Here is a 26,020-nt window from a genome sequence, read left to right on the forward strand (position 1 = left end):
GACTTATCCAGGACTTAGAAAATTGCTATAATTAAGTATTATGTGTACCCGATACAGGACCCGACAAAAAAAGATTTGGTTTCAAATGTAGATGGTTTTGTTTAATACATAAAGCTTTATCAATGGTGTTACCACAACAATTGATTAAGTAGAGAATGGACAGTAAATTACAGTGAATTGATGATTTTAAAGTGTTTCCTCATACACAAACTCACTAAAATTCCACTCTTTAACATTTGTAGTGCTTAAAAGCTGTTCTAGTTTAAATACCGATTTTTTACCCCTAATAGTACGAGAATAGCAAAATATGCATATGCATTCACGTCTAGCTATATTTACATAACACTGCTTCAATTCATGGGCTATGTGCTAAAAAACTCATTTTTTTTGTAAATTCATAAACAAATAGTGTTTCGATTCTATCATTCTTTATCACAAAATCGGCGAGGTTTGACTTTAAATAGATGTGGTATTATGCGCTCAATGAAGAGATTCGTTGTACTTTTCCTCGAAAGAAATAAAGATTTTGATATTTTAGAAAAGTTAAAATGATATAAATAATTAATTGACGAATGCGTGTTGAACTGATATAAACTACACAAAGATATCAGAGAGCCTGACACACGTTCCCGATAAGAATTGCTGTTATTAGCTTTTAGTACCTAGACTCAAATTCACAAATCCTTCATTTTTTCTGTTAAAATTATAATATCACAGAAATGATCTGTACACATTTAAAACTTGGATTTCTGTCTTAGATGACAAGGAAAAAATCAACAACGCGACTGACTGATCCGCAAGACGACGTTTTCAAAAGCTACATAATTCCTTATCATCTTTGACTGCAGTCAGCCAGACATCAAGAATATCTGGAGATATGGGGAGGATATACTGTTATACATTATAAATATCTGGTGATATGGGGAGATGGGGAGGATATACTGTCATACATTAATATCTGGTGATATGGGGAGGATATACTGTCATACATTAATATCTGGCGACATGGAGAGGATATACTGTCATACATTAAGAATATCTCGTGATATGTAGAGTATATACTATCATCGTTAAGAATATCTTGTGATATGGGGAGGATATACTGTCATACATTAATAATATCTGGTGACACGGAGAGCATATACTGTCATACATAAATATCTGGCGACATGGAGAGGATATACTGTCATACATTAAGAATATCTGGTGATATGGATCCGATATACTGTCATACATAAAGAATATCTGGTGATATGGGAGAGGATATACTATCATACATTAATATCTGGCGACATGGAGAGGTTATACTGTCATACATTAAGAATATCTGGTGATATGGGGAGGATATACTGTCATACATTAAGAATATCTTGTTATATGGAGAGCGTATACCCCGAAGTTATTTCGACTTAATGAAATTTCACCGCTCTATAATTGTTTGCGTGTTAGCGCAATGATGAATTCGTATATCCACAATAACTTATATGCGAACAACACAACGAAGCTGAAATTAGCGCAATCATGTATTAGCTTGATACTTTCAGTGCGAAAAGAGCCAAACTAAGATGTACAACTTGGTCTCCTGTCAGAGTATCTACTAATACTTGTAAAGATAATGGCCATTCGGGTTTATATGACATTGCCATAAGCTATAAAAACTTCAGAAATTAATTCCAGCGTCGTTCAACAATTGTGAGCGTAAGTCATTGAAACAAAAATGATAAAACACGAAGCATTGGTTCCTCCGCAGAATATATCTAAATGCGACAGGGAACGCCACAAGACGGGCCTTATCAGTGTGTGATTCGAATGATTTTCCTGCAACTATTGCCCATGCTGACGGAATACAACGCCATAGCACATTTTAATAATTTACTTCTAGGACTTGCTAGTGTCAGTGATGCTAGGTCCTAATTTTTAAAGCCTAGGAGGCCACCGAGGAAAATCCAAAGTGATAGAAATAAAATCCAAATCTAGTTTCATTAGGGACACCGTTACACAGATTTATACCTTTCACTTTTTCGGCCTGAAAAAATGACCCCACCGTCATCGATAGTAGGCTGTTCAAATCGCCTTGCGTCCGTGGTCCTTGGTCCGTCGTTAGTCCATAAACAATGGTTGTTATTTACGTATTTCTTGAGAAGCACATTGTACTGGTTTGATCTTTCTCAAATTTCATGTAAAGTACCTCCTTGGTCCCCTGTTTTGCCTTTTGATTTTGAGATTGATTTTAAAACAAAATGGCTGATAGGCGGACATTTTGAATTTCGACAATGAAATAATGTTATAGCTATTTCTAGAATTTTTGGATGGATCTTTCTCATTTTCATATATAGATTATCCTTATTCTCTGGTTGTGACCTTTTCATTCTGGGACTGATTAGAAAAAACAAAATGACCGTTAGATGACGATATTGAATTTAAGAGTTAAAGATCATTAGCGTTATTTTTGAAGAGGAATTTTCAAATTTCATATAATTAAACTGCAAAAACAGACGAAAGAAGAGAAATAGGAAAGTTATCACTTTAAAAAACAAACAAAGATAAAAGAAAAAAGGAGTCACTTTGATTGGGAATATTGGATATTTTACCAAAACTAAAACTAACAACAGAATCTTCGTTTGACGGTATTGTGGTCGAACTGAGGTGTGCATTTGATGAAATTGATCTTGACTGTTAACTGATTACTACAGACATGTTGAAAATGTCCTTCTTATGTGTATTTTCTCGTTACATTTAGATCTGTTCCCCGGCCGAATAGAATATTTTCGCTACGGTATTGATGGAGAGGTCTATACCGAAGCACCAGTTTTTACGATCTGTGTTAAACTTTCACATACCACTATGAATAGTCATCAGTTGTCGTCTCTATTTTATCATTTTTTTTACTTGAAAGTCTAATGAAATATTTGACGGACGTAAGATTTTGTCAAAGCATGCTGTTATTGAATATATCAATTTAAGATGATACTGACGACACATAAATTCACTTGAACATTCTTTGACATCCGGAATTTCTTCTGTTCCGTTCCGACTCCATTTTATTTATTAGTCACCTACCGGTAAAAATAATGGCGGGCACCTCATGTTCTTGGGAAAATATGAGATGGTATTGCCGTTCAGTGTTGGAAGATTAACGGTTACATTGCCTTGGTCAAGACTGGACAAACTACTCAAAGAAGTTTTACACTATTATTGACTTCCCTTGGTAAGTGTATGTTTTACATTTCGTTACTTTCACATTGAATGATTGTGATGGCCATCCTATTTTCTTATTTAAAAAAAATAAAAATCATCATTTGGATTTTCTTTCTATGTCGTCAACCCCCGGGCCATCTTCAGCTGTTTGATATTGTGCCACAAGGATGGGTTAAAACAATGAAGAAAGATACTAAATCATATGTTATTTAAGTACATAAGTAGATTTTGTTAGTTAGACGGATCAAAGTTCTGCAACAGTACAGCGGTTGAGGAGAGTTAAAATTATTTTCCAATGCACAACAAAAGACTTACTAGGAACCTATGCTATCGTTCGTGAAAATTATAAAATTACTACTGAGTAATGAGCATCGTTCCTAGGATGCAATGTTAACGTCAAGCCCTTTCACTAAAATTAGATTTAATACAATATTTAAACATTGTTTTCTATGCGAGTCTTTAGTCTATTAAGGTTGTCAGATTTATATAAAAGATGTGGTATTTTATCATCACAAGGGGTAAAGATTCATGATAATCTCTGTTGCATTGCAGACTTATAAATAAACAATGGATCACATATTTCTGTGTTTTTTAGTATGACTACTTTGATTAATCAAACCCTGTCTCCTTTATTCCAGCTAAGAGGATACAAACATTTCACCATATATTTGAAATACAAAAGGTTTCATTCCCTTCTTTTTTCCAACCAAAAACAAGAACATAGAAACATATCTGAATAACTACATCTGTAATTGTAATACCTCCACTAGGATTTGAACATGGATCCTTTAGCTTACTACTTTTATGCTCACCCAGTCAAGCTGAAGAGAAGTTCTCACTGGCCATGTGGTATATTTTAGCTAATATTTACCAGGGTTTACAACAATGCTTATAGGGCATGGCTAAGAGTTATTCATGAGTCTCTTCATGATGGGCACTAATCAATGAAACTAAAGTAATTTATTTCAATGCGTCAGCAAGAATTAAAATGCATGACCTCTGTCTTACTAGCTGCAATTCCCTGCTTGCCTAGGGGGAAAAAATCTATTTTACTTTATCGGTTGAGCATCAGAATAGTAAGCCAGAGGTCCCAGATTTAAATCATATTTGGGGCATTGAAATAAATGAATACATCCGGTACTCTTCACATTATATAATTATTTGCCATATAGAGGTTATTCTATCAAAATCACATCTCAGCATTTAATTTAATCAATTATGCCTTTATATTTGATATGAAATGCCACATCATGGTAAGGTCAAAGTATATATAAGGAGGTATAAGTGTATGCTATAAATATTGATAGGACGATGATTGGATGTAATTGATCTTCTAATTGTTTAACCTTATCTGATGCAATGATTGATTGTTATTTTTTCACAAATCATGATCATTACCTTAATATTTTCTTGTATTTTAGCAAAATTAAAATTCATATTATGGATAATAAAGATGAAAATTGCCAATAATATTCATTCTTAAGTTAAATTTAGGTAATTGAAGCATTTTAGGTTGAAGTTACAAAAAAAAAAGAAAATATCTTTGGCTCAGAGAATCATACACTTTTCCAAAATATTGAACACACAGTTTGTTGCTTCTGTAATCAATTAACTATATCGAAAAGTTGATTTTAACTGATAACTGATTATGAATTTAACTGATTACCCACTTGTAATGAAACTTGCTGCATCATATCAGTTTGAAGAAAAGGTGAAATGTACTGCACAGTAATGGTCCATAGTGAAGCAAAAATTCTTGAATTAAACATTAGATAATTGTAACATCAAGTTTATATGATGTAAACAATGTTTTTGCATTGCTACAGAAAGTTTATGAATTTAACTTTAAATACTTTGGTATCATGATTTGATATATGGACCTATAGAGATGGAAGCATTAGTCATTTTTTAAAATTATTGTTCTGATAAGTACACAACAAATGTTGTTTATATATTTATTATCATGTTCATAGGGAAATGGCTTCTTTCATGGCATCAGGGGTGATGTCTCCTCCAAGTCACCAAGATGTGATGGACAGTGCTGGGAGACTTTTGGACAAGCATATGCAAGATGACAGAAGCTATCTTGATCTTTCAGATCAGCTCAAAGTTCCTGTTCATAGTAAGAAACTTTAATTAGATTAAACAATAAGAGAATACCGAATGAATGTTTATCAGAATCATTTTAGAATAATTAAGCATTAAATTTACATAAAGATACACAGACTTACTGTCACAGTTCTGTTTCTAAAAATGTTAGATAAGATTAAGAATTGTTAGCATGGGAAAAAAATCATGCATACATGTATGTAAACATTTTATTGATAGACCAGCCCTGTGTCAGTGGTCTGAATGAATTGGACTATCCGAGTTTACCTGAAGCCAGAGTTGGATTGGAATGTCTGCCAGAGATCAGCAACGTCAAGCTGGTTCCTCTCCCTCCGGAACTCATGGAACAGTTTGGACGTATCCTTTATAGCATTTTTTGATACAATCTTTTTTTATATACAGTGTGATGTAGTTCAGCTTGCAGTTGTAAACATTATGAATAAGAACAAGAAAAATGTCCAGTTGGAGAAATTTCCAGATAACCAACATCCTTTTAAATTCATTTGTGTTGAGATTCATCTTCTAGGCTTCAGGAGAATACATAGTGGTATACAGAAGTATCTCCAAAAGTAGTAAACAAATAAAGTAACAAAAAAGGAGAGCACCAGCTCCTGAAGCCAGGTAGGCCAATAGTACATTCTGTTTTCTTTTACAGCTAGTTGCCAATTGTTAACATGAAAAAAGAAAATTCCAAAAAAATTAAGACTGATTTAATGCAAAAAGGTAAATATTACATATGCAAATATATTAGCAGAATTTGTATCTCAGCATTATTTTTTCTAGATAAATTTATTTTAATTAATATCAGTGAAAACCTCTGAAAGAAGAATCAGATATATCTCTTCAGAGACACAAATATTCATCAGTGTATTTTGACTCTTGTGACCATGGTGTCACACATTAAATTAAGAACCTTATTACTGTTTCCCAAATGCTGAACCAGTTTCTGCTGATGGGGAAGTTCAAATTTTCTGTGATAATTTAGTGGGCAGTGATATAGATTTGGTTGATATCTGTTGTCCTTGATTGTGGTGAAGGTATGCAATGTAATTGTATGATGGGCCTATTTCCTGATGTGGAACGAGCTTGGCTGGCTATTGATAGTGATATCTTTGTCTGGAGATATGAAGATGGGTAAGTTGGTCTTTAATATATGAACATATTTTACGTTATCCAAAATCTTTAGAAACCCAGCATTAATATAAAATACTGCATTGAGTCTAAAAACGTTCTGACCTTAATGGTTTCATTGTTTGAAATGTCTGTGTGATGCTCAATAAACATGAAATTAAACAGGATAATGAAAGATGTAAATATATCGGGTACTGATTCCAAAAATTGGGAACTTCATTAAGCAAATTAGTCTTTATGTATATGTCATTGATATTTTTTGTTTGTTTTTGCAGAAGTGACCTTGCTTACTTTGATGGACTGAGTGAAACCATTCTTAGTGTAGCATTAGTCAAACCCAAAGTTGGTAAGATATGCAAATTATGTGAGGTGGAATAACTATTGAATGGATGGCTTTTAAGTTAAATATACATAGATGATTTTTATTACTTCAGTTGTATGTGGCTGACGATAGCATGTGTTTGACATCAAGCACTAACAAATGCTGAGTTTTAAAACAAAAAAAAATCTTTGGGGAATGGAGCTTGATGTCAACAAATTTGTTACTTAGAATGGTGTCTGAAAACTGGTATAGAATTTAGATAATGACTGTTTATGCTAGTTGTTGACTGGTTATTATCAGAATCACACTGAATATCAAAGTCTCTAGGTCAAAGGGGAAGATCACAGATATCAAAATTGTATTCCTTTTCAGGCAAATAGTTTGTTTTATTTGTTTTGAAATATATTTTTAATTATCATACCTTATGAGGATGTGTGAAGGCCTATGACTTCTTTTGTTGCAGGAATCTTCCAGCCTCACATCCAGTATCTTTTGTGCTTGGCCACACACGTGGATATTGTTCTGCTTGGGGTCAGTTTCTCAGCACCAAGGGAGGGTAAGTATTCCCATCGAGTGAATGGAGATTGTTATGATATTACGGTAAAGGTAACCCACAAAAAGTGCCTACAACGAGCAAAATGTTCTTCATTTCGTGACAGAATAAGTAGACAAGTAGATAGACCACACCACCATTTGGTCTACAGGCTGAAGTTGAATGGTATAAATAAGCAGATATGTGATGCATTGGAAATTCATTTCCCCTTTGCTGTTAAGAACTATACACACAATGACTTAGTAACTAGAGGTTACTCATATGTATGAGTTTGTCATTAAACTTAAACTTTAAAAAGTGTTGGCTTTCCCAATGCATTATATCAGTACATGTTGTAATGATAATACATAAAGCCCACAGATGGGACACAATTATGTGAAAGTAGCAACACATAAACATTGACACATATAGCCTAAAGGCATCTATTTCTACCACAATAAAGAAGCTGTTCCAAGGATGAATTATCTTGTCCTGTGCTGAAAACTTTTGTGTATGACATCACTCGAGGTGTAATGATATGACCTTTAGTGAAATGTTGTAAAGATGCAAAACTGGCCATTTCAGAAATACCTGGAAATAAAAAAACTTGTTACAAATTGTAACTTGTGATAAATTGGTTTGTTATCCCCTAATGAAAACCAAATTATTACAAAAACAATAGTGAACTGGTTATTGCTGGTATTAATTTCCATGAGAGCGTGACACGTCCCTTTAAGTCAAAGTTCATCCTGTTAGCCAATCATAACATGCTAAACTGAAGTACTACCATGTATCATATGCATACATATACAGTAGTTGGAATGTTTAATTGATGCCTTGGTAGTTGAATAAAATCCACCTATTGTGATAGAAATTGTAATTAATGATTGTGTTTTAACAGGGATATCAGCGGAGCTAGGGAATGGTGAGATGCACCTCTTACCAGAACCACTCTTCTCCATTCCCACGGACAACACATACATCATGAACATCATTGGGTCTGACAATGGCCGAATATTTATGGCGGGCAAGGATGGTTGTCTATATGAGCTGGCTTATCAGGTAAGGTTCTGTAATTATCATGCACTTGGATATAGCAATGTACAAGATAAATTTTAGGAGTATTGCATATTAAAATTGATTTGATCTGTTTAAGAGTTTTGGTCCTCAATCAAAGTTTGATACTAATATTCTCCTAATTTGCTGTATCTTTCATGGATGGTTGGAACATGGCATACTCAAGTACATATATATTTAATACAAAATTGAGAGTTAATTCCAAGGTGACTTGCCTTGATATCAAATGTTGTTTCCATTGCTGATTCATTTGTTAATCAGACATGATAATACCATGCTTTTTTTTTTAAACTCTCATGATCTAAGAGTTTGTCAATAGTGTATATAGTTGATGAAAGTAGAATTTTTGTGAGATATTCTCTTCTAATTGGTATTGGGTTTTTTTAAGACATATCCTTATTGATTAATTTATTGTGGGTATCTATTGCAAAAACAATAAACTTATGAAAATATGTGAACCCAGTATTACTAATATGTATGAACATTTTGAAATAATGGATCTGTTTCCTGGATGTTTTAGGCAGATGATGGATGGTTTAGTCGGAAGTGTCGTAAAATTAACCACTCAACCAGCACTTTGTCCTTCCTCATCCCATCCTTCCTCAACTTCTCCTTTAGTGAAGATGGTAAATACTTTTAACACATGTACTTCATATAAAAGTTGAAATTAATTCTTTCAAGTTTGATGTGAACTGAAACATTTTGAAGACTATGCAGAAAGGAAGGTCTGTATTTTATGTCTGATTTTTCTCTTTTAATTACAGATATAAATAGATCTTGATCTCACTTTTTATCACATTGGTATGGATCAGTGTTTTGTAGTTAACAAAAAAGTTTAAATCATGCAAATTTTTACATTTCTTCAAATATGGTTTTATATCAACATGGTTATTTAATCATGCAGATACATTCTGAATATTTAATTGTTAAAATTGAATTTTTTAAGGTGTGTGATAATAGTTACAAATGTATCCCACACTAAATATTGGCACTCATGTTGGTTTTGAAATGTTTGATATAGATTCATCCTTTCTGAACAAATTTCTGAAAATGAAGCATTGAAGTAACTTTGTTCCCCACAGATCCACTTGTACAGCTTAGCCTGGATCAGTCTCGACACATCCTGTATGCACGGTCAGAGAAAGGAACTATACAGGTCAGTGTCATATCTTTGAAGGAATGGAAAATATCTCTATATTTATTGAAATATGTCATTTCTATTAGCAGGTACTGATCAGATTTCAATTTAGAATATGCAATGGTTTCATTTGTGTATAATCAAGCACTAAGGGTGATTTTTAAGCCTGCTAGTTACAAGAAACTATGAGCGTATGCTCTGATTCCAACTGCAATTTTTATGAAATTGGAGTAAGATTTTGAAACCCTTTTAAGATCATAGGTATTCACTCCACTATCCCCTCCTATTTGGCAAATGAAATCAGAAGTCTTGATGTTATGACAATTTTGATACTGATTTTGCTTTGTAATTCTTCAAAATTTTACCCTTTCTTGAACTTAACTGTATTCTCACACTTTCATGTATTTCAGGTGTTTGACTTGGGACAGGATGGTAACAGTATGGGTAGAGTAACAGCCATCCCTTTACAGACCATAGTACACAATGCATGGCACATAGCAAGGTCAGACATTCATCATTAAGAAAATAAAAAAAACAGAATGCAACATTGTGATGTTGATGTGAGCATGGAGATACTATTTTTACACTCATCATTTTATGGGTAGTGTGGGCATATAGTGTTATCAATATCTGTTTTTTTGTGTCTCATCTTTAATTATTATTATCAATCTAGCAACTTTACTGGTGATAAAGTATACCCTAGTTTGTCAGAATATACTGTATTTAAGATACTATTTGTTCCAACAGCGTACATAAGAGAACAAATTTGTACATATAATGGAGGACGGAGTCCTTAAATATGCTCAACCAGATGTTAAACTACAACTAAATTACTGAAGTATTGATAATGTATTTATTTGTCATGATTTATTTCAGGACGATAGAAAGGTCCAACTTCAAACCACTGGTTCACATTAGTGCAATAACACGACAAGAATCTGCCAATATACACTTAGTGGCAGTAACTCAGTCAGGTATGTACAGATTTTACATCACAAAGGTATGATGTTGTTTTTCATTAGATTGTTTTTTGTCTGATAACGTCTTTTTTCTCTTTTCAAATTTGTAATTTCGTTATGAACTATGGTCCACTGGTAATGTTTGTGAACATATTGTAAAAACATGGTGATAAAACAATTTGGTTTCAAGTAAATATAAATTTTTACAGGTGATTTTTTTTTACTATGATTAATTTTTTAAGTTCTCACAAACTTATAAAGACCATTTATAATTTTAATGAAATATGGGTTAGTGTCTGGTTTTTGTATCATAACCTGAGACTGGTTATCATAAACATATTAATTGTCACCATCTTAAATTGACTATGTAGGCGTGCGTCTATATTTCTCCACTAACAACTTTGGGAACAACAAAGGACGTCCATGCATGCTGACACTGGTCCATGTACGTCTACCGCCAGGGTTTTCAGCAACAGCAGGCATTCAGAAACCCAGTAATATCCACACAGCTTATCATAAAAACGGTGAGATGAGTTGCATGTTTATGCCTACTGCATATTGTTAGATAGACATCAGGTTCTACAAGGAAAACATGACCATGGCTGTTTATTGGTCAAGATAAAGAGCAGAGTATCACATATCCATATTCAGACATATGTTCTTTTAATTAGACTCTAATAGTTTTACTCCTAGAGACACACAATGAATATTACTTAGTGCAACACGTATGTTTAACCCCTATGTCATAGTTATATTATTTGAAATGTTGTCTTTCCGGAAATACATAGTACAATTTTATTTGAGTATCTAAGATTACTAGATTCATAATTTTGCCTGACTGTTATCTCTTAAAATGCTTGTCAAATTTTTTTTTTCTAAATTAATCTGGGATCTGTTAATCATTTTATATGCTTATATTAAAATTCTTCTGAAGGAGAATTATATATGTTGCTTTATTTTATTAAATGTCATATTACGAAATAAATCATTTTTAGAATTATGGTATTTTTCACATTTGATCCATATAACCATAATATTTTTATGCTGTACTAAGAAAGAGGCAAGAAAATGGAATTCTTTTGTTTATTTTGGTTCAGGTACATTATTACTGGTGTCATCACAATCAGAGGAGAGTGATGCCATGTGGACCATCAGTGGAGATTCCTTCCCCTTCCAGAACCAGCTCATGGAGGCCCAGGTATAACAAACATCACAGAATTGGATTTCAGATATAACAAGCCTTTAGCAGTTATGAATATTGATAAACACAATACCCATTGACACTATGTATCTGTTGAATAAAAGATTTAGAATTTATTTTTTCTTGAAAATGGTAATCATTTCATCGTTTTTTTCTCACTACAGACAACAATTCCTGTTAATGGTAGGACATGGGCTGTGTGTGAGATTCCTTCACCTGCTTTAGAACCTGGTATATTCCGACAAGCCAAGCCGGGAGCTCTTAAAGCTGACCCACCTGCAGTAGTTACACAACACACAGAGCTTCCCAGGAGGTTTGTCCTCCTCACAGCACAGGTATATATGTAAAATCTAACATGTCTATAGATATCCAAATGTCAGGTATTCTACGTTTATTCATATTAACTCATTTTGTCATTTCTAATCAAAACACACACAGCCATTTACAGTTTCCAACAATATGTTCTTTTATCAGAAAATGATAAATCAAACTCAATATCTAACAGTGTGCTGTTTTCTTCTAAAGATGAAAGTTGTTACTTCTACCAGTTTTTTGCCATTTAGGTATAAAATGCATTGGAAAATAATTTTTCATATTTACCGAATTAATACAGATGTAAGTGTAATGTTTAGAATGTAAACATTTCTGCTTTGAATTTTCATTTGAACATAGCTGAAACCACAACAAGCACTGATTATTCCCTGCATGCAAAATATTTATTGGTTTATTATTATTAGCATGTAATTATAATTAGCATGTAAGTTTTCATTTTTCTGATAATGTTCATTTGTTGTGGCATTTATTTACAGGGGAGCCACATCCTTAGCAAATTGCGACCTGTGGATCAGCTTAGACAACTCTTGATAGACTGCCAGGGACCTGATGCAGAGGAAGTGAAGGGGTTCTTCAGGCTCCATAGGGTAAACCTTAATTATTCTCAATATCATAAATCTGCTAATTTCAGCACAAGTGTCAATGAAAACTAGGATGGAATAAGTACTGGGTTGATAATTGACAAATGACCTTTGTATTGTAGATTGAGCAAGCTTGTGCCACATGTCTGATCCTTGCCTGCTCCCGCCTTGCAGCTGACCAACCTGTAAGTCTTTTTACAGTAGATTCACCTGTGTGTTTAAGGTACAATTTAGTCATCAAATAAGAATGATGACAGTTATGTAGGCCACTGATTCCCCATGAAATCACATTGTACAAATCTATGGAAGTTACCATTAATTGACAGTTATCCTACCATTAATTCCACAATAAAAAAGTCAAATATCAAGGAATGATAATTTGAACATTACAAGTTGACCCATTAAAATATTTCCATTTGAATAACTGTCAGAATCCATTAGGTGTTTTAATTGGTTCATTGCTAATTAATGGGATATTAATGTTCCCTGATAATTTAACTTTAAGGGAGTCCACCAGCTGTTCTTGAATATTTTCCCAATGAATGTTCACACTATTCATAACAAATAAGAAAGTCTTAGACCAATGTTTACTTTGGTCCGTTTTCTTTCTTGCAAAAGCTAGTGTTAATTTTAGGTATGTTAGACATCAAGGCATGAAACCTACAAAAAAAATTTGTAATATGAAGCCTATACACAGATTCAGGTATCACTTTAAGGATGTCTTAATTCACTATTTTGTACTTGTAACTGGAATGTTGTTTTGAAGTTCTTGTCTATTTGCGAGAAGTTAGATGACTAATGTATGACTGGTCATCTTGCTTAAGCTTCACACTGTGGAACTACTGATTGTTAGCTAAACTAACTACCTAGCCTTATTAAAGAATAATCAGAAATATACATTAGAAATTTAAAAATAAATTGATTTTTGTCAATATCTCAGATTAAAATTGTTCACAAGAATGGAAATGTACTCGTATTAGGAGCAAGAATGAAGTATACCAAGAAATACATGAGACTGTAGTTAGGATCTTTTATATATAATTATGTCATATAAAAACAAATCTGTCCCTTAGTACATGGCTGATATTTTGATACATTCTCTTAAGAAATCTGTTGCTTTTGTATTGTAGATAGCCAACTGGGCTACAATGGCCTTCTTTATGTATGGTGGTGAAGCCCAGTACAACTATGGAGGTGGAGGTATGGGGATGGATCGCTCGCTGATGGCCAGTAATATTGGACCCTCTGGTAAGTGTTATACATGTATTCTACATCTAAAAAAAATGAAAAAAATATTTATAGATCTATTTATCTTTTAATAAATGCATAGCAGGTTGTAATTCCACTCCAGTTATAATTTGATTGAAAGGAATAGAATTTAAATAAATCAAATAGTGAAATTACACACTATTAGTATTTAATTGTCCTGTAATAAGCCCGTCCCTTGACTTTGAGTAAGATGTAATGTGTTTGTTCCTTGGGCTTATTGCAGGACATATATACAATGATAAATTTTTTGTGATCCAGATCCTCACAAGGTGTTATAGTAAATGCATGAATGAGTCGTTGATTTCAATAGGGCACCACCTTACTGTGACCTCTACGACAGTAGTATTGTACAATAGTAAACACATAGATGAGAAAAAGTTCATTTCAATAAGACTCCACCCCACTGTGACCTCTACACCACTAATAGTATCCAATAGTAAACACATAGATGAGAAAATGGTTGTTGATTTCAATAGGACTCCATCCTACTGTGACCTCTACACCAGCACCAGGCATGGGTCATGGATACTTCCATCCTTCCCTCACCCCAGGACCAAATATGGGACAAGATGTCCTTTTTTCTGGCAAACACAATGGAATCTGCCTTTACCTCTCAAGGATTCTAAGGTATTTTTTTTTATTTGTGTATTAGTATCAAAATTTGTTGAAATTTATAGAGGTTGTTATTGTGCTCAAATTAAGTGTTCTGGACCGTTTTAAGTTCACTTCACTACAATTACAGTTTTTTCTATGACCATGTTATAGAATATTTGATGAAATAGTTATTTTTAACAACAATTGTATATGATTTGTAGATATTGGACAAACTTTATTTTAATATACATCACAAGAAAAGGTGAATATATGTAAACATATAATATGCTGTTCTGTTGTGTTAGGTGTATATGGGAAACGGCTGTTGCCACTGACTTCCCTTACAATACTCCCCAGGGTATTCTAAATTATGTAAGTATTTATATTCATTTAATTCAAACTTTTCTATTGCCGAATTTCTTTCTCATTATTTGCTATGATTTTGACTCAGAGAAAACAAAGGATGCTAGTTTTAAGTCTCTGTTTTTTTATGTGATATTTTCCTTAAAGGAAAAAAGGAAATGACAAATAAGTTGAAGCCATTATATATAAAACTTAGTACACATGAATTGAAGTGACTATTCTGTCCCTGTACATTAATAACAGTACAATGTATTATACCATCCACCTAGTTATATGTTTGGCAATTACATAGTAAAATCTATGTTTGTTGTAAATTAAGGTTTCCAGATAAAATATTGATAGAAATTGTATTTGAAATATGAGTTTTGGTCCATAAACACTTGTGAATATTATGCATTGTTATCCTCCTTTAATTATCAAGAAAACTATATGTGTTGTAATATAGTCTATAAAATTCATCATTAAAGAGATATGTTATCTATATAATTTTCAGCAAATGAATATCTCATACTTTTTCAGCTTACATGTTCATTCACTACCGAGGAGTTAACACAGATCCTAGAGAACATTCGTGGTCTTTCAGATTTTGTAGATTTCAATTCAAGATATGAAACAGGACCATCAGACAGGTATGGGAAATGAAAACGACAAATGATTTACAATATATGAGGATATTCTTTAATATTTAATAGACAAAGTAATTTTTCCAAGAATAATAGAATATTGGAAATAATAATGTGTTACCTTGTAAACTTGCCATTTAACTATTTGTTGGTGCTCCATCCACTTTCAATCAGTATCTTATAATTACATTAAACAACTTCCAAAGCTACAACATATGATGTTTAATCATATTTTGGTGAAAGCATACATAGGCATTTTGGATCTCGAGTTGTATCAAAAGATTTTGGTGGTAATATACCAGTAAACAGCCAGTCAAGTTCAAGTTTCACTGATAACTGAATGTCCCTTGAGCTCTTCTTCCAGACAGCTTGGCAGGTATTAACCTTCCAAATTATAAAATGACTGATTCCAACCATTACATCTCATAATCTTGTTAATGTGTATCTTAACTACTTAAGAAACATTTTAAAGTTTAAAAAGGTGTAATAAATCAATTTTGAAATATTTGTTATCATGAAGTTATTGCTGTTAGAAAGTTAAATGAGTTCAGCTGTTGTATTAGAACACATGTTACTGAACTGCTTTTTCCTGTTTTACAGTAACTTGCCACCAGTGCCATTTTCATCACATTTGATGGGCCCTGTGGATGATCAGTTAAGGAAAACACTTCAAGGTGAGAAGCTAGCCAAATGCAATTATCACCAGTGTTCTGAAGAAAAACAAGAAAATACATCGAGATATTAAATGGTGTTGTAATGTTGTAAACTTGTATATTATTCCAGCAAAACCATTTCTTTTTCCAAACCTCTAATTATGATAGTGTAGCCTAATAAGTCTTATCTCCACTTTGGAATTGTTTTCATCTGAGAATTTTAACTTCAGGTATACCGTTTACCTTTGATCTGTATCTGGGAATGTTAATGTAATAATTTGTCACTTTACCTATGTACTGAAGGAATGTTTATGTAAGAATTTGTCCTTTTACCTATGTTCTGTAGGAATGTTAATGTAAGAATTTGTCATTTTACCTATGTTTTGTAGGAATGTTTACCGATTTGTAAGAATTTGTCATTTTACCTATATACTGAAGGAATGTTTATGTTCCTATTACCTATGTTTTGTAGGAATGTTTATGTTTACCTATGTTTTGTAGGAGAAGCCCAGAAGATGGAGAAGATATCACTGCAGCACATTCAAGACCTTATCCATCGTGTAGAGGAGGTGTTGGGGCTTCTGAAGATACTTGTTGACCATCAATTCCATATAGTTGCCAATCAGTTATCTAAGGTTATCTTACACATTCAACTCTTTTTATTTTTGTGTCATCTCCCTAGATTAGGGTATAGGCGTAATATAATATTTATAGATAGCTATGGTATATGTAAACAATGACACATCACCACACAGGATTCTTACCATCAGAAAGGATTTCATGCCTGTTTTCAGACCTTCCATATCTTATGATGAAACAATGAACTGTTTTCTGTATTTGTTAATACGACGTATCAATAATTTTGTTTAACTGGAGAAAACTGATGATAGCACCCTTTTACACAATCTAGCTTTGCGGTTCTTAATAAGATATACACTTTCAATGAATGAATAGTTTCTTTTTGTTGTACTGATTGTGTAAACAGTTGAACTAGAATTTGTCTTTTGTGTTCCAGGACCAACAGAATCAGTTGAGAACCATGATGTTCAAACATCTTGTTGTCAGTGGCAAAGATGTAAGTTTATACTCCATGAAGCTATTAATGTACAGCACATCTGTTTGATGATCAGATCGTTAGTGTATAAGTATTCATTCGGATGTGTATACTGCTTAAAAAATGTTAAATGTAGATGAACACATAACAAACACCTTGGAGTATGACCTAACAGTGGTGGTTTTGTCTTAGAAATCTGCCCATCAGTGCAATCAGTACTTTGATTCCAAAAATAACTGACTGAAAAGTTTTGATGGAAAATCAATTTTATTCATGTAAAGTTTCTTCAAATCCAAGATTCAAATTTCTTGACTGATGAGCTAAGTAACAGTGCAGTGGAAATGCCTTCTGTAACATTTTTATTCAGATTGTGAGTTCTCTGGAATACCAGCGTCCAGATTATTTAGGATCCATTTTACTTTATCCTGTTCTTGTAGCTAACATTGTTGGGACATTTTACCGATCCTTTTGTATTTAAATCATGTGTAAAAAAACTTCACCTGTCGAAATTGTATCTTTAGTAAAATTTTGTTATCCTGGTGTAAGATGTACATACACAAATATACTTATATTTTGATATTAGAAGACACAGCAATTTGAGAAATATGAAATTGGACCAAATTGTCAAAAATTGACATGAAAACTCATACAGCTTATTTCTTTTCTGAAATAGATCTGCAGTTCATTGATAACTTGTCTCATTAACCGTTACCTTGATGACAATGCTACAATAGATGCTATCAACAACAAGCTTCGAGAAATCTGTCCCTCTCTATACAGCAGTGATGATGCCACTTGTTCAAAGGTGAGTCTTATAATTATGATCTTGTTTCTGTAGAATCCTACTTTTATTGATGAATTATGTGAAGATATGAATAACTACAAGCCCATTTCACAGAGATCTTGCTAGAATTTTTTTAGTTTTTTTGTCAAGTGTTGTTTCTCTCACACATGGAGATGATTTATAAAACCAACAAGAGGTTTTCTAATGCAGTCTGCATACAGACATCTACTTGTCCAATGAAATGCTGAAACATTTATACTTAACAGGCTAGTGAACTACTGCAAGCTGCCCGAGTGAATCAGAACCAAGCTGAAAAGAAACGCCAGCTTGGGGAGGCTTTGAAGGTAAAACCCTACATTTGTAAATATAACTTTGTATGCTGTAAAAAATTTTTCTGGGTTTGTTGATGGTAACAATACTTTACAACAAACAGTTACTATGTTGAATGTAAAAAGTGATGGTAATTTTGTCATGAGTGTTGTACTCAAGATACTTGAAAATGTCACCTGCAGGTGAATATCAACATTGAAAAGCCATACTTATAAAAAATTAGCTACAAATATGGCAAATTATTGAATTTGGGTGAATTAATGAAATAATGGTATGGCACGCCCATATTGTGCTAACTAGGCAACATTTTGTGGACACTAATTGGTAAAATCACAATTGATGTAATGCTTCCAGTGTTTACCTTTTCAAAATTTTGGAAAGAGACTCATTGCTTTTTCAGTTAACATCATTCTTTTTTGTGTTTTGTTACAGTGAGTACTCTTTAGTCATAATCTCAAGTGTCATGCAGCTACTTTCCCATATCAAATATGAAAGGTTGTCAAATATTGTGACATTAGTTAAGGTAAAACTAGAGTTGTTTCCCTTACAGCTGTATAAAGAGGTATCCCAGCCCCTTCAGCTGACCGTGGTATGTAGCCAGTTTGCCAATGTTCATTACTATGATGGAATTGTGGACCTATGTTTGACCCTGGCACACAAGCGAGACCCCCAGCACCTAGCTCTTCACTTCTACAGGAGTGGAGAACCTCCAGAAGATCTACAAGGCATGTCAGCCTACATGTCTAGGTTAGTTTTTAAACATTCACATATAAGACTTTGAAAAATCACGGAACTTGTGTTAATATGGTTGTTGATTCTGCAGTAAATTTCATCTGACATTACCTTTTCTTTGATTTGACATTGATATATGGCTAATTGAAATACCAATCACACATTTACACAAATTTTGTTTTAAGTCATTAAACTTAAGTTTTGCCTATCAGTAATTTATTTGAATACTTTAATTCATTAGACATTGAAGTCAGTATAATATTTGAGTTTTATGAGTACGTTTGATAAACATTAATTGTAATTCATAAATTGATATTGATGTCACAGGATGGAATGCTATAACTGTATTACTGGGACACTTGGCTTCCTGTCCACAACAAGCACCTCGTTTCCACAAGCTCCAAAAGTTCCTGGGCCACCCCCAACCCCTGACCCCAGTAGACTCTCCCCCCAGGAGGCTGATCAGTTTGTAAGTGGTTTGACAACTTCCTATACCACCCAGCTAAGCTTACAAAGTCAAAATTAGTATACAAGTTGTACCATATTTGTTTATAAAACTTTAAAAAGTTAATGTCCTTATTGTTAACACACAAATGTTTCAGATCTTGATGCTGTTTACTGTAAGAAATTTTTTAAAAAATCCTTCTTTTGTATCTTGATAAAACTTGACCCTTCCAGTGTTGAAAGCAGACCTTCAAATGCCACTTATGTCTACAGTATATACTTATGTGGCTTTCATTGTAAACCTTGTAATCAAAGGGAAAACAAAATGTTACAGAAATTCTTTGTATTACTAATATATAATCATGTTTTAAGTCACGTTATCCTTTGGTTTAAAGCTCTTTGATAATGTTAGTTATCAGTGCATAGTAAGTGAACATTGTTTATATATCTACCTACAGAAGTCTGACATATTCCGGCTGGCCCTGAAGAGCGATGATGAACTGTTCCATGTGGCCCTGTATGATTGGTTGTATAGCATGAATCAGACAGAGAAACTACTGGAGGTAAATTCTTCATTTAACACACATTTTTATAAGAAAATGTGAGCCTGTTCTTCTCTAATTTCCTTGAAGTTGATATAGATTTATCTATTTCTAGATTAGCTGAGTCTTTTACACCCAATAATTGGATCTAAACCCCAGGACAAAAATTTTTGAGATGCTAAGCAGGAAGCTTGCTGAGTGTCTGAATACTAAAGATGCTTTCCTTGATGGATGCAATCACCCGAACTCTCTCTCTCCTGAATTTGGGTGAATGATCACCTTTTCAACCTTAATGTTTCTGTTTATAGTTTGAATATAATATTGCTGTAATTCCTTTCTGCATGTGAAAATTTGTTCATTGTTTCTTAGGTGTTCAGAAGTACAGAAATATTTTGATGTTGGAAACAACCATTTTTTTGATAATATTACAAGGAATCCATGGGAAGGGCTCTTGATGTAAATTATCTTTGTTTTCTAGATCCAAAGTACGAGCAGATTAATCTTGATTATCATGTGAATTTTTTGTTCAGATTCAGTCACCATTCCTGGAACCTTATCTGAAAAGGAAAACAGGCTACCAGTCGGAAGCTGTTGGGGCATTAGACATGTTATGGAAATATTATGAAAAAAGTCGCAACTTTCCTGCAGCTGCCAAAATCTTGTCCAGACTAGCAGAAAGGCATGGGTAAGATGGCATATTATTGTAATATTTTCAGTTCACTCTAAAATTTGGTTTGAAGATACAGGTAAAATTTATCATTAAAAATTTCATGCATATTTTTTTTACAGCTGATTCATATAAGGGCGAAGTTTTGTTATAGTTAATAGCGATCAAGATCAAGTTAAACATGTTATTCAAACACATCATAATAATGCAGTTTTTATTTTTTTGCCTTTTAGAACTGATGTAAGACTCCAACAAAGGATAGAGTATCTATCCAGAGCTATCATGTGTGCCAAAAGTTCTACATCTCGCACTAGTTCTGCTGCTGAGGGCGAATTCCTGCATGAACTGGAAGAGAAGATGGAGGTAAGGTGTTTACTGACATAGTAATTTGTTGTAGTATACATATGAGGTATAGATTGTATGTTGTGAAAAAAAACCCAAAAATATTGGAATTTTTTATTTATTTGAAAAGATTTCTTGAAGATCAAATATGTATATTTTCAGAAAAATGTATAGCAAGCATTTAACAAATTGATGAATATTATTACTGTATATGAGGAAAAAACTTGCCCATATTTTTTTGCCCTGCCTTAGAACTATTGATTTTTGCCCAGTACCTAACCTGTCCTAATTTCCATAAAGACATGTATTTCAGCTCAAGCATCAAATTTTAGACCACCATTTAATCTCCTCCAGTGGGCGAAACAAATTGAAGTTCAACTGCTGTGAAAGTTTCCTGTATTCAATGCACAAGCATGACTGAGAATATTCTAGTCCTGTTTGGCTGTTACAATAGTGGAAAATAATTTCATGCTTTCCATTAAGATTCGTAGACATTATTCACAATGTATCCCTGGAATTCTTATTGAATTATTGTGTATAAAACTTCCAAGGTTTACAAGAATGTTAATGTATATGTTGTCTTTGATAGGTTGGCAGACTCCAACTTCAGGTTCAGAATGCTTTGAGTAAAATAAGAGATCGCAACCAACAGAATATCTCTGAAGCCCTGAGTCGACTGGATTCTGATCTGCTAGACCTAACACTAGTATGTATGCTCTATGTAACACCATAGTTATAGAAAGCAGGGTGTAAATGTCTAGTAATCATCATTATACAAAAATGTTGGTTTTTGCCTTGTTTTAAGGGTAGCCTGACCTCTGTATTTCACTAAAATGTTCTTTTTTTAGACAAACCATGGTAACAGTTTAACTGGTCAGTGCCCCACTTAAATATAAAGAGGTTTTCACTCATATCAACCAATCCATATGTTTGCATTTCTGGCATATCTTCCATCTCTCACCTACACCTACTAAATTTTACACCTATTTTTGGATGCTAGCATTTCATACTGTAAGGAAAATTGGGTATTATACTAAAGTATACTTATAGGTAGCAGCCTCTAAATGCATATTACATACATAAACTTTCGTCTTAATTAACCTGCTTTTGTGTTTCAGTTGTATGAGGAGTTTGCAGACAAATATGACTTGTCTGAGTGTAAATTGGCCATTATCCACTGTGCTGGGTTGTTTGATGCAGCTTTAGTTGAAAATCTCTGGCAGAGCATTATTGATAAAGGTAGGCCTTATGCTTGTGGTAGCACATCAAAGTCACTTAAGCCTTAGATTGGCATTGGAAAACTGGACTGTTGTCTTATACTTTAGCTTATCAGTGAAAAACCAGACTGGTATGTTTTAGCTTATCAGCAGAAAACAAGTCTAGTGTGTTATGCTTTAGCTCATCTAGGTAAACAAGACTGGTATCTGTTGCTTTAGCTTATCAGGAGAAAATAAGGCTAGTGTCTACTGCCTTTGGCAAAGTGTCCTAGATGAATTAAAGCCAATTTCTCAAAATGTATCAAGAGAATCATTGACAAATTCAGAATTGTATAGTTTAAAGATGGCCTTCAATGGATTTACAAATCTGTTACAGAATAGATCCCATATTAACACATTGATTTTGATGGTACTTTGCCATTTATATGAACTTATATATGTATGCTCAACCATGCATAACCTTCATGATTTACATTTATATGTATATCCTTCACACTTGATTAGTAAAATTTCATTTAGTTCTGAGTTGTGATTGAATTATCATATGTTGCTTTGACGTTCCCTGCATTATCAAATCAGAATCGTACATGATTTTTCGAAATGTTTTTTCTTTTGTAGAAGTAGATGGTACCATGAAGATGACTACGCCTATGAGAATCACTAACATCAGAAACAAGATGGAACCAATTGGAAAGCAGTACATGAAGACAGAACGATACTTCCCCTTAGGTAGGAAATTCTATGAGATTGTCACTAAAATAACTACTATAATGTCAATGGCATAGATTTCAGCATCATTAGTTCTTCAGGTGCTCAAATATTGTTAAATACTTGACTTGATTTTATCTTTATGTAAATATAATTCATATTGTTTGGTAAAAATTATTTATATGGTACGAGCTTTTGCAAGGAATTCTGTATTGTATCTTGTGAAACAGAGGAATTTTCATTTGTGATACGAAATTTAAGAGTTTACAAACTGTTAAACTATGCTATTAAGGTGTCATAGCTAATAAAAGGTTGTACCCACATTCTTAGAGGTTTTTATTTTTTTTCTTTTCTTAATATATTCAGTATCACGATTTCTGTTTCATGACACTTGATAACTACTTTTAACATATGTATTCAATATTGCTTATCTCAGGTGACCATCAAGCTGCTAGGTCTCTTGTTTACTTCTGTAGCACTTTTCTTACAAATGTTGTGATAAATTTTGGATTGATGCATTATATTTTTGTCTGTTTAGCATTTCTGGTGAAGTATATAGAACAGCGGAGTTGTGAGCTTGACTTCACAGCATCCTGGGTGTATGAGATGATGCTGGAGATTGGTGTGCCTCCTCCTAAACTGCTGGAGATTTATGACCGAATGTTCAAATCACGGGTATGTCTTATCTGTTAAAGATCTCAGCTCAATATCATTTTATGCTTTTCTTGAAGTCCTGATGAATGAAAACTGCAATATATATTTGTGAAATACTAAAAATTAATGTAACAAGATGTAACAAGATAATTGATGATGTAATTTTGAATGAAATACAGAGATTTCTTGAAAAATGCCATTTTCACTTCATAAGTTCTGTTGATGAATTCTTTTATTGAAAACATCGGTATGATACATGGTCACATGCATGTAATAATGCTTTGTTTACCTGTACATTTAATGTAGACCCCTGTTACATTTATTTCAGGATCCATATTGGCAGACTATTCAAAAGCCCCTACACTTGTTGGATGTCTTGTCAAATCTGTTAGCACATCTCACAGCGAACCCATCCCTTATACCTGTTTATGAAAGGTGAGATTGCATGTCTATTCAGAAATAAATGACAAGTTTTGAACTTAACCATGAAACATGATGACAAAAAAGGTAAATGATTTTACTGTGGAGTTCAGAGTTTTGCTATGTAGAGTGTTCAGTTTTCCCTGTACAGATATTAGTCACAAAATATTTGTGTTACATAGGTTTTAGTAATGCCCTAACATACCAATTTGCTATTTTGTAGACGACCGTTTTCAACGCTGTGTCTGGACTTTGTGGCCACATATTTAGTGGAGCTACAGACGATGAGGATGACGGATCACCACCGCCGACTTGTTGGACTGTTCAAACGCTTACAAGCCGAACTTGAGAGACTGTGATGAAGAGTGTGAAAAATAGGAAGAACAATCAATGGCTGAGCTAACAAGTGCCTGTGATGAAATAATCTTTATGTTGAAATACAAACGAAGTATTCATTTATTAAAGAAGAAAGATTCCATTCTCTTAGATCTAACTGATTGAAGTATTGCCTTCGGGCCTGTTACCTTCAAAGACAAGGAAACATGGAATCATTAATAGTATTTCTCCTAGGAAGGTCCAGAAAAGTGGAAATTATGAAAGGGATATGTGTGTTCTGCTCTGCTGACATTTTGTACAGTAGGCCATTGGATTTTGTGATGATTCAGAAACTTTGAAGCAATTGAAACCAGTCCAGAGGCAGAAAACTTTATACAAATGGTGTGTGAATGATTGAAATAGACAAGGTGAATGATAATAGATGTTGTGACAAGAAATCATGCAAACTACTCAATTTTGTGAAATTTAAGTTGCTGAATGACATTCATTCTCCTGGAATAATCTGCAAATGTTTGTCTTTATTCAGACATTGAAATAATATTGTTTTGTCCAACACCTGATCATAGAAAACTATTCGTTGAAAGCAAATGTTGATATAAAAAAAGAAGACACAATGTAGACAATCTTAAACACAGATTAAAGAATCATTGTATTACATTCAGTTAATGTGGCGACTTTCAACTAGACCCAGCAGTTGAAAATCATGATATGAAAATTAAGGGTGCAACAACAAAAGTTGTAATTTCTTGATAATAAATATAAACTAAGTAAATGTTCTTTTCATCATATCGAAATGAAATGTCGATCTACGTTGTTCATTTATTTTCATTTTGTGAATAAATTAATTTCACAAGACTAATGGAATCTGTTCAATTTCAATATCACTAACTAGAGTGAATGAATGTGACATATTACCTGGGAGTATTATGATGTTATAATGACATCGAAAATAGTAGATATGGGTTCCACTGTCATCAGGAGATGGTAGATTTATTTGTGAATGCTCATAAATACTGAGGTAAAATTTGTTTGTATTTCAACTCTGCAGCAATAGATTTGATAGGTTTCAATAAATAGTAACTGACCTTGACTTTAGTAACTGACCTTGATTTTAGTAACTGACCTTGACTTTAGTAACTGACCTTGACTCTGACCCAAGAACCATGTAGCACACTAATCCTAGACTTTGCTGTAGTTTACCAGTGTATAAAATTTAATCACAATCTTTAAAGAAATGAAGTCTCCAGAGTGATGACAGTGGTTTTGATTGTGGCTCAATAAAACCGATAAAGGTAACGAACACTATGGAACAGTCTTCAATTGGCCTTAAAAACAATTTTGTAGGGTAAGGTCTTCAATGTTCTACAGGAATTCATACATATTGAAGTTATACATAAATGTAGCTAATATATGACCTTAAAAAATATCTTGACAAAATAATGAATGTCATTTAGAAATCACTATTAGGATTGATTATACAACAGTAAACCACACCTTGTTTACTTCTGTTTATTTCCTTCTTATGGATTAACAAAGAATACTCAAAATGACTCCAATTATTTTCATATTAAAACAAGACATAATACGTAATAGTTCAAATTACATGTTAAATTTTGCTGCATACTTTTTTTTTTTAGTAATTTAAACAAGAGATCCCAGAGGGATATTGGCGCCCACCATTTGAGGATCTGTTTTGAGTTCTTGAAG

General features: G+C 33.2%; 1 protein-coding gene across 1 annotated transcript; it reads left to right on the top strand.

Annotated features, from left to right (window-relative positions):
• Positions 1-3,140: 3,140 nt before the first annotated feature.
• LOC132560478 (nuclear pore complex protein Nup155-like) lies at positions 3,141-25,111 on the top strand. Its single transcript, XM_060225144.1, has 36 exons — positions 3,141-3,208; positions 5,172-5,320; positions 5,527-5,664; positions 6,345-6,441; positions 6,714-6,784; positions 7,224-7,316; positions 8,194-8,354; positions 8,890-8,995; positions 9,452-9,525; positions 9,918-10,009; positions 10,384-10,481; positions 10,838-10,990; positions 11,564-11,664; positions 11,832-12,002; positions 12,477-12,587; positions 12,704-12,766; positions 13,712-13,829; positions 14,327-14,477; positions 14,750-14,816; positions 15,327-15,436; positions 16,031-16,104; positions 16,585-16,718; positions 17,099-17,158; positions 17,811-17,942; positions 18,188-18,265; positions 18,802-18,998; positions 19,311-19,452; positions 19,886-19,990; positions 20,500-20,654; positions 20,870-20,999; positions 21,568-21,684; positions 22,097-22,217; positions 22,814-22,924; positions 23,442-23,578; positions 23,886-23,992; positions 24,201-25,111. Exons 2-36 carry the CDS (start codon positions 5,176-5,178, stop codon positions 24,334-24,336), a joined length of 4,056 nt encoding a protein of 1,351 aa, XP_060081127.1. The 5' UTR covers positions 3,141-3,208; positions 5,172-5,175; the 3' UTR covers positions 24,337-25,111.
• Positions 25,112-26,020: the final 909 nt, after the last annotated feature.

The sequence above is a fragment of the Ylistrum balloti genome, unplaced genomic scaffold, assembly GCF_031769215.1.
Source record: "Ylistrum balloti isolate Yb309-2 unplaced genomic scaffold, AGI_CSIRO_Ybal_v1 Utg369668, whole genome shotgun sequence".
NCBI lineage: Eukaryota > Metazoa > Mollusca > Bivalvia > Pectinida > Pectinidae > Ylistrum > Ylistrum balloti.

Bases quoted from the DNA above. Each gene is read 5' to 3' on its own strand.
- LOC132560478 (XM_060225144.1), top strand. From the start codon at position 5,176: ATGGCTTCTTTCATGGCATCAGGGGTGATGTCTCCTCCAAGTCACCAA. The intron at 10,010-10,383 runs GTCAGACATTCA...GATTTATTTCAG, and splicing joins AATGCATGGCACATAGCAAG to GACGATAGAAAGGTCCAACT. The intron at 15,437-16,030 runs GTATGGGAAATG...CCTGTTTTACAG, and splicing joins GAAACAGGACCATCAGACAG to TAACTTGCCACCAGTGCCAT.